Source organism: Grammomys surdaster, unplaced genomic scaffold (assembly GCF_004785775.1).
Source record: "Grammomys surdaster isolate TR1022 unplaced genomic scaffold, NIH_TR_1.0 1164, whole genome shotgun sequence".
NCBI lineage: Eukaryota > Metazoa > Chordata > Mammalia > Rodentia > Muridae > Grammomys > Grammomys surdaster.
This window is the reverse complement of record NW_021605583.1, coordinates 4,945,180-4,957,358: the sequence shown is the minus strand read 5'-3', so window position 1 is coordinate 4,957,358 and position 12,179 is coordinate 4,945,180. Positions and strand designations below refer to the sequence as shown.

The 12,179-nt window shown below is 51.1% G+C and overlaps 1 protein-coding gene across 1 annotated transcript in view; it reads left to right on the top strand.

The window, feature by feature from the left end:
• Positions 1-12,179, top strand: part of Dscaml1 (DS cell adhesion molecule like 1) — a 325,176-nt gene that overhangs the window by 259,022 nt on the left and 53,975 nt on the right. The window contains exon 11 of the mRNA XM_028783764.1: positions 921-1,097. Coding sequence (XP_028639597.1) covers positions 921-1,097 — 177 coding nt within the window. The remainder of the gene's footprint in view (positions 1-920; positions 1,098-12,179) is intronic.

Genomic DNA, 12,179 nt, shown 5'->3' with positions numbered 1-12,179 from the left:
GGAGGCTGCTCTGACGGGCAGGGAGGACCTGGAGGCTGCTCTGACGGACAGGGAGGACCTGGAGGCTGCTCTGACGGACAGGGAGGACCTGGAGGCTGCTCTGACGGGCATGGGACCTGTTCTTACATGCAACTCCCAGTCCTGGGAGGAGGACGGAGTTCTGAGCTTGGGGATCCCCTACATCAGAGGGTCTAGAAGTCCTACGCAGCCACACCAGGGTCAGGGACAACACGACACTGAATCCAAATCCTGTTTGCTTTTTGTGATGCTGACACTCAAACTGAGGGCCTCGTGCAAAATAGGCAACCCTACCCCCACTGAGCTACATCCACAGCCCCCTAAGTTCCTCTTGTCCCCACTGCTTGACCTCCTGCAACCCCAAAGACAGTCTGTCTTACTCCCCCACCCCTCCCTGCCCACCCTGGGGTCCTATCTAGTCTGAGATCTTAGTCCTTTCCCAGGCCAGCCTCATCCCAAAGATACAGTTGATATTTGATGATGCCACATGATAGACTATGTCCGTGGCTAATGTTGGGATTGGAGGGGTCCCCCAGATCCCCGTGGAAGACAGTCTGACTGTGTGTAACCAGGCAAAAATAATATGAGAACTCAGTCTTCTGGCCTATTGCCAAGCTGACCAAAGATGGTTCTTTCTTCCTATCTCAGGAATTTATTCCAGCAAGTTCAGTGACAAGGTGGGCTCTGCCTGAGGTACTATCCCAACTCTTTCCGTGCCTCAGGGCCAAGAAAGGGCCAGACCTCTCCGAGGTGTGTTTCATGTCACACAGTAGGAGCTGTGTGGTGCCAGTATTTTGGGATGATATGGCTCTGCTGTGAAATGGCCACAGGTGGGCATTCTGAAGGCACTAGGTCACACCTAGTTCACTCCCAACACCCCCCTAACTGCTGCCTCCTTTCAGGGAGTGGGAACCCCCAGCAATATCACCCAGTGCCCCTCACTGGTCGCATCCAGATCCTGCCCAACAGCTCCCTGCTGATACGCCACGTCCTGGAAGAGGACATCGGCTACTACCTCTGCCAGGCCAGCAACGGCGTGGGCACCGACATCAGCAAGGCCATGTTCCTCACCGTGAAAAGTGAGTCCTGCCCCCGTGTTTGCTACCATTCTGCCAAGGGCCACCGAGGTCAGTCTTGGCTCTCCCATGCCTGCCTGTTTGTCCCCCTGGAATTCTGCTATTCTGTCCAGAAACAGCGAGCTTGCTCAGAGGTGAGCTTTGAAGCCTCTTGGAGGCTTTGGGAAGCATGCTTATCCAAAGCAAAGACCTACTCTGGCTGTCTCAAGTCAACGACACAGGTCCTGGTAGCTGTATGGTAATTATTCGGTTCACGTGTCAGTTGGCAATCCAATCCCAATACCTCTATCAAACAACTCCTTTTGGCTACTGAATACATACTGAGCTGTGTACCACCTGTTACAGAGTCAAAAGGAAGACACTGTGTAGGTAAAACCTTCGGTTGATCTGTGTGACCTTGGAAGGTCATTTTGTCTGTCTGGGTTCTAGTTTCCCCACTTATCCTAGAAGTTCACTCCCAACTTACAAACCTCATAAAACTGTTTTGAATAACACAGACGCTGAGGCTGAATAGCACATAGGGGCGGCACAACCCTGTAACTCTAACACTAGGGACAGTGTCCAAATTCCCTAACCAGAGCCACCTTCATAGCCCTGGAAGCCACTGTTTATCTGCTGTCCCTGTGTTCTGTTAAGCACCACAGCATCCACGCATTGAAAAGCACATATGACCTTATTAAACCGTATTTACCCTATCTAAAAGATGGTATAATAGTTTGCAGCTCAGTCTGTGTCCAGCCCTTCATGTATGTCAGTGCGTCCCTGACTGGACACAGGTGTGGCCACCAGTGCTGTTCTTTCTAATGTCTCTCTAGAGTAGCTACAGAGAGCTGTAGGACCTGTGCACAGTCTGCCCCACACCTCCCGGGAGATTCCTCCATGAACAATCCTGGGCCTTCATCCAGACAGGGAAGCCCTGCCAGGAGATCGATGCTGAGGGAGCCCCCGGGCGGAATCCCCGTGCTGGGAGCAACCTCCTTCCCACCATCACAAAGCACTTTGTCCTTCATAAAGCCAGGCAATCAATCTACATCCCTCAGCCAGGGAGAGCCACAAGGGGAAGGCTCGCCTGCCTGGGCCTGTCCTTCCAGAACACGAGTGCTTGCACGCGCACGTGCGCACACGCACACACCTCCTCACGGGCACGCGAAAGTCCACTGGGCCAGTGAGGCTGCTGCTCTGGGTCATGTGGGATTTCACAGATATGAGGGGACAGAGCAGCAAAGGGTACAGTGGTTGGAAGGGAGACTGTGTGGGGTGGGGTGGGGAGGAAAACCTGGCTCATGAAGGGCTGGACTTAAGATGAGTCACCTCACTTCTGGGGACGGTGTTGCTGTGTCCACTGGGTCAGCCCAAAGTGAAGTAGCAGTTTTGTGGTATTAGATCACTCCCTCTCCCTCTCCTTCTCCCTCTCTCTCTCCCCCATCTCTCTGTCTTTCTCTCTGTATGTCTTTCTCTGTCTCTGTCTCTGTCACACACACACACACACACACCATTCCTTATTCTGCTACTTTCCTTTCCATCCTGGCCTGGCTCTCCCAGCAGCTTGTCCCAGCCATGCTGAGTCCTCAGACTACCCCAGTGCCAGTGGGGGACAAGGGATAGATGGTGCAAGGATGTTTGAGACTCAGGGCCGGCCATAGGCTGGCCTCTGTCTGGGTGGTAGGGCCTGGCTGCCTTCATATAGCAGCCCAAATAAGCCCAGACGGCAGCTGGCCGCTGGAAGCCGCTCCTGTTTGTTTCAGAGTTGTGGTGGAGTATTCATGTACCTGGTCTTCTCTGTAGCTGGTATTCTTCTACTGCTTCTGCACAGTAGGATGCTCCAGGTTACCCACCAGTAGGCACTCCAGACACTGTCTCTCCTCCCTCTTGTACTCTATCTGTTCTGACCTTTCTTCCATCCGTCCTCTCCTGCTCCTCTAACTGCTATAGAGAGGGAAGAGGGGCGTAGGACCTTCATAATCTGTGCGTCCTTCCTGAGTCCACCCTAAATCCCTAATGCCACCAGCCCCATCCCTGATCCACTCACAGAGGCAGCCACCTAAAGCTCTCCCTTGTATCTCTTACTTGTAGAAAATATTTGGCCTGAGGCAGCTCCATGGTACCAGGTCTAAGCCTTCAGAGGACTAACTGACCTTTGCCCCCACTGTCCCCAAGCAGAAGAAAGAAAGGAAATGTGTCAGAGGGTGTATCGTCTCCTAAAGAGTCATACAGAGCAAGCTGGACACTTTGTCTGGGCTATCCTGAGGGGACATCAACATCCTGAGGGGACACCCACATCCCTGACCTCACAGTGCTGACTCCTTGGGTTACTGAACATTCACTGGACAGGAATGGTGTCTGCTTCATGAACGGGAAAGTAGAGTAGACATCCCCGAGTTCAAATTCCAGCTCTGCTACTTGAGAGCTATGAGATCTCAGACAGTGACCTCTGCGAGCCTGGCGTCCTACACTGTAAGCTAACAGTTGAAACATAAATGGTCTCCAACACACCATTATCAACATTCACGATGAGGCAAAAGTCAGTAGCAACTATACTCCAAAATTCAAATTTTGCTCCTTTTCCAAGTTAATGATATTATGATCCAGTATTCTTTCCCAATGCGAGGCAACACCAGTGACAGATAACTCCTGGTTATAACCACTGGTCATGAAGGTAAACAAGAAACACATCTGTCTACCGTCTTAAGGTAGGACTCTCAGAGGACAGCTTCTGATACATACATACTACCTTACTTTTCCTGCCCTCCCCTCCGTGCTCCACCAGACACATCCAGTTAAGAATATTCAACATATTTTAACGTAAGATATTCCCAACCTACTATAGAGGTTCCTTGAGGGTCACACTGTTGTGGGGGGGCGGCGTGTGTACTTTTTCTCATGAGTAAGTTTTCAGTGAGACTACACATCGACAGCAATGTATACACTGCTTGACACAGTACGCATCTGAAGGTTGCTGGCAACCGTTGGCTTGGGGACTGGAGATGCCATGAGGAGTGGAGCAGAGCTCCTGTTCCCAGGGGCTTTAAGTGGCAGGTTTGTAGACAGATGGTAGATGGATAAAGGGGACTTTCTTAGGAGAACTGAATCATATACTAATGAGGCCTATGAAGTCCCACAACTGGCTATCTGTAACAGACCCTGGGGTGCTGGTGACATGGTCCAGAGAATCCACAGCAGTATAACTCAATCCAAGGCCAGCCCATGGAGCCAGAACTCTGGTGTCCACAGATAGGAGGAGGCTACTGTCCCCGTTTTAAGAGGAGGAGTCAGTGTCCTGAGTGTTCTGGGCTCCCATCTGATTGGACAGCATGCACCTGAGAGTGGATCTTACTAACTCACCTATCGTTTCCTCCTGCCCCAGGACTACTCTGTCAGGTCCCTGGGGATCCCATAACACAGTCCAACTGACATCTAAAACCATCCAGCCTGGCCAGGGCACCAAGGGTTTGGGGGAGCAAGAAATTAGTTGTCGAAGTTCTTGGACATCCCAGAAGACAATCCTGAGTAGTCTTCAATCCTCTTTGACCCCAAAAGCTTGGTATGGCTAACCTCATAAGTCCCTGAACTTTAAAATTCTCTCTCCACATCCTCCTTGGGAAACTAGCAATGGTTCCTTTCCACAGAATCTGAGATAGTGGATAGAGGTCATTGGGTCACATTGCCATGTCTACAGATTAGACTGTCAGTCACCCCTTCCTTCTTTGCCTTCCTTCCTCTGGGTCTCAGTTTCCTCACCCATAAAATCAGAATTCACTTCAATTAGAAAACCCAGTCCTAATCTGAGCTATGCCACCTCTAGCCCGGCTAGTAGTGGCTCCAGCAGCCTTAGGAGTCTTTCCAGAGGGCCAGGATGTTGCCTCCCAGGACTTGATTGAAAAATAAATATAATTAGAAGGAGAAAATACCACATACGCAGGGCTATCTTTAATCTCCTTTTTAAATTAAAAAGAAAGGAAAAAAAAAAGAATGTGTGTGTGTGTGAGAGAGAAAGACAGAGACAGAGACAGAGACAGAGACAGAGACAGAGACAGAGAGAGACAGAGAGAGACAGAGAGAGACAGAGAGAGAGAGAATGACCAAAAAGAGGAGGCAATTCCAGCTCCACCTGACACTCAGAGGAAGAGAAATCACCTTCAAAGAGAATTCTTCAGCGAGAGGCAGGTACAAAGCCCAGCTGCTCTTCAGGGTGGAGGGGACTAGCTGTGTTTTGATGCCATCATCATAGGGCAGCCCCCCCCAAGAATTCCTGGCCCCCATCTTTATTAGACAGGTGCTCTTCCTGCCCCTGGCTCCCCTCCACCTCTCTGAAGGCTCCGGTGACTGGGCCACAGACAACACAGACAAAGCTCATGGCCAATTAAACCCAGAAGGGTTCTTTGTTTGCTCTGAGTTTTGGTTTGTTTGTTTAGCAAAATGTCAGGCCAATTAAAGTGAGCTCCAAGGGCTCTCGGCTTCCCCACACCTGCATCACAGGAAGTCGGGTGGAAGGAACCAGACCCTAATAGAGGTAGGCAGACAGACGGAGAAAGCCCGCCTGACCCCCGGAAGCCCTTGAGCTGTAGAAGGTGGGCTTACCTGGCCTAGCTGGCTGCTGGTCCCAAGGTCAGGGTGCAAAACCTTAGGAAGCACAGTCAACTCTATCATCCGTAGTCCAGGTCAGTCCCTGTTCAAATGAAAACAACTCTTATCAGACAGAAGAGGTGTGTCCATTGACCTGGTGGCGGGACTGCTGCCCTCCCACAAGGATAGGAGTCAATGAACCAAAGGGTTAGCCACCCAGGGACCACAAACCCTTGTCCAGACCGTATGTGGTACAGACTTGGATGGCCCATGTCTACTTCCAAGCTACCCAATGCTTTTATTCTCTTTTATGTTTGCTTTATGTGTATAGGATATTTTTCCTGCATGTATACCTGTGCATCACTTGTGTGCCTAAAGCCCACGTAAGCCAGAAGAGGGTGCTGGATCCACTGGAACTGGGGTTACAGGGAATTATAAACTACCATGTGGATACTGGATATTGAACCTAGGTCTTCTGAAAGATCAGCTAGTGCTCTGAACCCCTGAGCCATCTTTCCAGTCTCCCCAGTACCCCTTTTGATGTCTCGCCTCCCTTGCTTGGGCCCTCAACCTGAATGAACTAGTTACAGTTCACACAGACAATGCCAGGATCACACACAATGCCCCCCTCGGAACAGAAGGTAAACTGAAGCACAGAGTGATGTGTCAGAAGAGTGGCCCAGGGTTCTTTTGTGTATTCGCTGGCAGTAAGGCCTGAATCTTTGCTATCTCTGAGCTACTTAGGGTTCAGAGCTCACCTAGCTTCCCTGTGTATGAGCTGTATCCCTGGCACCTAACACAGACCAGACCTCTGCACACTCTGGCACTTTGTGCTGAAAATGGACAGGCCCCTGCTTAGAAGTCTGATCAAGCTGCCATCTTCGGTGGCTCCTAGACTCTTCCCTTGACCCTATGAGCTCCCTAGAAACTGAAAGAACAGCCCAGATGCTCTCCCATATTTACTAGCAGGCTGGAGAGAAGATGGAAAACTGAGTGGTGGGCAGGACTCAGGGCCAACTGAGCCACCACCCTCACTTACAAACACAGCTGTGGGATTTGGGAGCTGTTACTGGCTCTTCCTCCTCTTAGGCTATGGCCATCGGTCAGCCTCAGTTACCCAGCCTCAGGGTAGCCTGTGCCAAGACAGAAGGGAGTCTTCTGTGCAGGCAAGGATAGAGAACTCCCTGGATGTTGGTGTGAGAAGGCGGGGGTTGGGGAGGGAGTGATGATTTCCATGGCAATGATTAGCCAGTGGCCTCTCTGGCCTTATTGATTTCCAGACTTCATAGAGTAAGAAGCAACTCCGTGTCTTGTGCTTCATCAAGCAGAAGTGAGGACAGGCTGTAACTTCCTTTCACCTCTGGGCCTTCTTCACAGAAAAGCAGGGAGTTGACAAAGCTCCCAGGAGTCTGTAGCCTCCAAAGACACAGGGAAAACAAATCAAGCATCTAGAGACCAGGAAGGGCCTGAACAGGAGACCTGCGCCTGATGCTTGTAGCCTGGCTACTGAGACGCGGGGGCTTACCTCATTCACTTCCTCTCAACCCCTAAGCCCTGGGTTCCTGGTCCTGCCTTTCAGAAACCATAGCCCGGATGTTTCAGGGTGTGGGAGATAAAATATCTCTCAAGGAGCAAAATGCAGGACAGCTGACTGACCTCATGACACTAATAGGGTCATTGGAACAGGAGCAATCTGTCATGTCCCCAGTTCTAACCCCTAGGGGACCTGGTGCAAGAAAAGCCTTCATCCAAGACACACTTTTTATCACATCAGAGCCCAGGTCCTTAGAGACGGGAGACCTCATCCTGCTCGCCCACTTTCCACTTCCTGTTTATCTCCAGGTACCTACCTGGGCCACTCCTCAGGGGTGGGAACAGGAGATACATTATCACTCCCCTGCCTGTGATGTTCCCATAATCACAGCATTAAATTGCTTCCAAATGGGTCCCAAGGTGTCGCACAGGGCAACTCAGATGAGACTCAGGATGCAGTCATCCTGCACAAGGGCTCTATGTAAAGTGATGCAGAACGGTCAGCAGAGAGCTGAAGTACCTCTAACCTTTGCCCCTGAGAGAGAGCCCAGAGTTGCTCCCCAATAACGATGAAAGCCCCTTATAGTGATGCACTGTTATATCAGGCAAGCCATGAGCATGTACCCGCTGAACAGCCTGTCATTCAACGTCGTGCCAACGTTGCTTCCTGTTTCCTGTTGCTAACAATGTAAAAACACAGGCTGGCTAAGTCTTAAGAAAAAGGAGTTTATTTGAGTTCAGAAACCTAGAGGCCCAAGACAGGATGTGACACGTGAGAAACAGCTTGTTAATGTGCAAATGTGTACGTGTGTGTGTGTGTCCCTTCATCCCCTTAAAACACCAGAATTCAATCATTGGCCCTACTTACCCTGATGATCTATTCGGGATCACCTCCTCAAGGGCACACCTATAAATGCCTCAGTCAAAATCAAGTCCCCACCCTCCTGACATTCACGTGGGAATTCGGTTTCCGCAAATGAACACTGGAGAGACACTCTCCAAGAGGGAAAGGCGAGGCTAAGTCTCCGTTGCAGCCTCCAGGAGTTACTATGCCAAGCCTCTGAGAGACAAGACAAAGGAGTGGGTTACAGAGTGGCCTTGCCATCAGTCGGGTCTAAGATGGAAGAGCCTGGAGTTGATCACAGAACCGGTCAGAGCTTCCGGGGAAGGGAGTGGGGGGATGCTGGGGTATAGCCCTGAAGAGCAAGCGAAAGGAAAAAGGTGGCTTCAGGAGACCGGCAGCCAGGCAAAGGCACTGGGACAGAAGTCTTCATGGGGGACAGTAACGAGAGCACCTCAGCAGAAGGTGGCAACTAGGAACTGAGGGGTGGGAAGTCACCCTGATGTGGGGGGATGATCTCCTCTAGGGTAGGAATAGCATAGGAGCCTGAGCAGGGACTGGAGAGCAAGGAGGACTTTGAAGGAACAGTGCCAAGCATTTGTGAACTGGGAGAAAGTCAAGCACTTGAGACTGACAAGAAGAGATGGCAGCTGTTAGCCACAAAGATGGCCGGCCGGGATGGAGAGGTAGCACGGTTGTTATAACAAAGTAGAGGTGACTGATTAGCCTGGGTGACTGGTTAGCCAGCACACTGGGTGACAGGTCTAGATAGACCTGGATGCTACTCTTCATGACCCTACGGGACTCAGTTCACTATGGAACGAGCAGGTCATCTTCCTGACCCAGAAGATAAGACTTACGGACTGAGTACAAAATGCCCCCTAAGTTTGCTGCTTCCAGAACTGCCTCAGTTTCCCTTGGCTGCTCCAACCAAGTACTATCAACTAAATGCCTCAGAACACTACAGACTGATTCTTTCACAGTCCACGAAGTGTGACTCAGGGTGACACTAGCCCTGTGCTTGCTTCCCTGAAGTTCCCTGAGGACGCATCCCGGCTTCTTTGGGGGGGACTGCAGCAAGTCATGGGTTCCTTGTGTTCCAGAAACATTACTCCAGAGTCTGTTCTGATTGCCACACGGCTGTCCCCTGTGGGGTCATGTCATCTTCTTTGAGTATCTTCTTACTAGAACCAGCATGACCACCTCACACTGTGATTAGAAACCACATCTCCCACGGCTAGTGGCTTTCAGGCACACCACAGCCATCCTGTCCTGACCACAAACAGTCTCTTAGCCAAAACTCTCTCATACTCAAGGTCCTCAGGCCCATCTGATCCTGTGCTCACAACTCCACAGAAGGGGTTAGCAAGCTAGACCTAGGGTCAAACCTAGCCTGCACCTGCACAGCCAGTACCAAGCTGTACCCCTTCTTCCTTCCTGATTTACTGTCAGTGGCTTCAATGTCCAGCAACACCTAGAATACTATTTGGCCCTTTCCAGGAAACACTTGCAAATCCAGGCATTCTCAGCAATGACCCAGAACACCTCCTCCCAGTAACCAAAGGAACAGGTTCATGCCTCTTGTTTCTAAAAGGATTCTGTCAGTTCCAAGCCATCTTTAGCCATCACTGCCACCCCCTCAAACCTCCTAGGGCTGTGGGGGAGGGGTTTAATGAGCTAATTCACGGAGAGCATTAGCCACGGTGCACGCACATAATCAGCATTCAATAAATGTTAGCTATTATTATTACTGTCTTTTTTTCCCCAGCGCTCTCAGTAGGGAAAATGGGTCCCCATCCCCCACTCCACTCCTGATCTTGCATACCTTGGCCAGCAGCCAAGGGAGAAAGTGACTGCCCCATTTTATAGCTGGACAGAGAAAGGTCTGGTGGGACAGAGGGTATCATCTTCACCTTCCATGCCTCAGAGACAGGCCTGAGGTTTGAGGCTGCAAGGTCTCACCCTTCTCCATGACCCAGAGTTCAGTAGCCTTAGCGTGTGCACACACTCTTCCTGGCTGAGGCCTAATGCCTGCATCCTTGGAGTCTTGGGGGCCTGAAACTCCCCAGACTACTCCCTGCCTGTTCACCAAGGCCAGGCTGGTTGCTGCCACACAATTTCAACCAATCTCACACTTCAGGTGGAGCTTGCCTAATCAGGGGCGACAGGAAGCCGGAGCGGGTGCAATCAAATTAATGACGCCATGGCCTAGCTCTTTAAGATTCGGGAAACAAAGCAGGCACCAACCAGAAGGTACCCCCTTCCCGAGCTGTCCCAGGGGAAGCTTGCGGAGCTGGGCTGCCACTGAGGCTAAGCTGAGTGGCTGAGCGGAAACTGCTCCCCCCTCCCAGTGTGCCAACGATGCCCCTTTGTGGTGGCTTATCTTACACTGCCAAGCAGGTCCTGTTCTTGTCGGGGAGCTTGTTAACATGGAGGGAAACACGAGCTTTACAGAGAGGGAGGACACACTGGGTTTGAGGGGAAGGAGGTTCCCCCCACCCCACCCAACCTCTCAGGCTACTTATAATCCTTTCAAAAAACAAAAGGCTCTGAGAGCCTCAGAGAGAGGAAGAGGAGGAGGACACTTCTTCCCTGGCAGGTTGGGTGTACAGAGCTCAGAGCTCTGCTCCAGGGCACCTGCTGTCTCTGAGAGCTGTCCACCAGAGGGCAAAGAAGAGGCCTTCCAGAAACCCATTTCGTCTCCCGGAGACATTTTTCTTTTTCACCAGAAAGACCTGGGAGATTTCAGTTGCGCTCTCACAAAGACTTCCCCAAAAAAGCCAAGGCCCTCCCTTGGTGGTGGTAAATACTGACTTTGTTATCTTGCTTCTAATTTTGGTGGCTTTGAGGACTTTCTTCCTAAGGCAAGGGAAGGACCAAGAATCCGGCCCTATGATACTATACTCTGGCCATGTAAAGACCACCAGGCTGAGGAAGGTCCCACTCAGACCCGTTAAGTTACAACCTCTAAGGCAGCATCTGTGCCATAAGTTTATTTTACTTTGAGGAGTTTGTTCTTGCTAAGACAGGGTCTCCTGGCCTCAGATTCACCATATAGCTAGAGGCAACCCTTCATTTCTGATCTTCCTGCCTCCTGGGCCACTTTGTCCAGCACCCATGTGGTGCTGGGGATTGAACCCGGGGCTTCATACATGCTAAGCTGAACTGAGCTGCATGCCCCATGGTGAGTTAGTTATTAAGTTTCATGATAATTCTCCAGTGTCAACAGGTATGAAAACTTCCTGGACCATCCTTAGAACATCATCTAGGACAGCATCCTTGGTCCTCAGTTTCCAAGCCAATCCTCTTTCCCCAAGTGAGCCTTCACCACAGCCCTGGCATATTAGTACCAGGTACCTATTTTGCCTGTCCCTAACCTCTGCCCCATCCTGTTCCTCTGTCCAATGTCACAGGGCCAGTAAGTTCCCGAATGCCCTGAACCAGACTCTGACTGGCTATGTGACCATAGCCTATTGACTTCTCCAAACCTCAGTTTCCCCATCCGTGAGAATCCAATTTCCTCATTCCCAGTACCTGGTGCATAGTAAGCCCTCAGTCAAATCGAGTTTTCTCTGTGACTGACACCCAAGAGCCTCACTGTCAGCCACTCAGACTCCGACAAGCGGTCTCTGTCATCGGTTTCTTTCCGTTCTTCCCGCAGGGCAGCGCTTCTCCATTGGGGATTTATAGCTGAAGCTTCCTTCCCTAGTGGCTTGAGGACTGTCAGAAAAGGCAGCTGAGCTCCCATCACCATAGAGGGGAGGGAGGGAGCCTAATACAGAGGGAGCCCGTGGCATAGTCCCTACTCCTGCCCCAGGCCCAGCCCATAAGGACTGCCCTCTGCCCCCCACTTACCCCATCCTCTTCCTGTTTTCTGACTTCTTCTGGATTCCTCCTAAAAGTTATCCAGGGGTGTGTTGGGGTGCAGCCAGGAAGAAGTCTGGGCTCACACTAAAGGAAGGAGCCCAGTGAAGTGTCAGAGGCTTGATGTCCTCCCTGCAGATCACCACGGTGTGACTTCAGGCAGATGGCTTAACCTCTCTGAGCTTCCATACTGGTGGGTGGTGGTGGTGGTGGTGGTGTGTGTGGTGTGTGAGAGAAAGAGAGAGAGAGAGAGAGAGAGAGAGAGAGAGAGAGAGAGAGAGAGA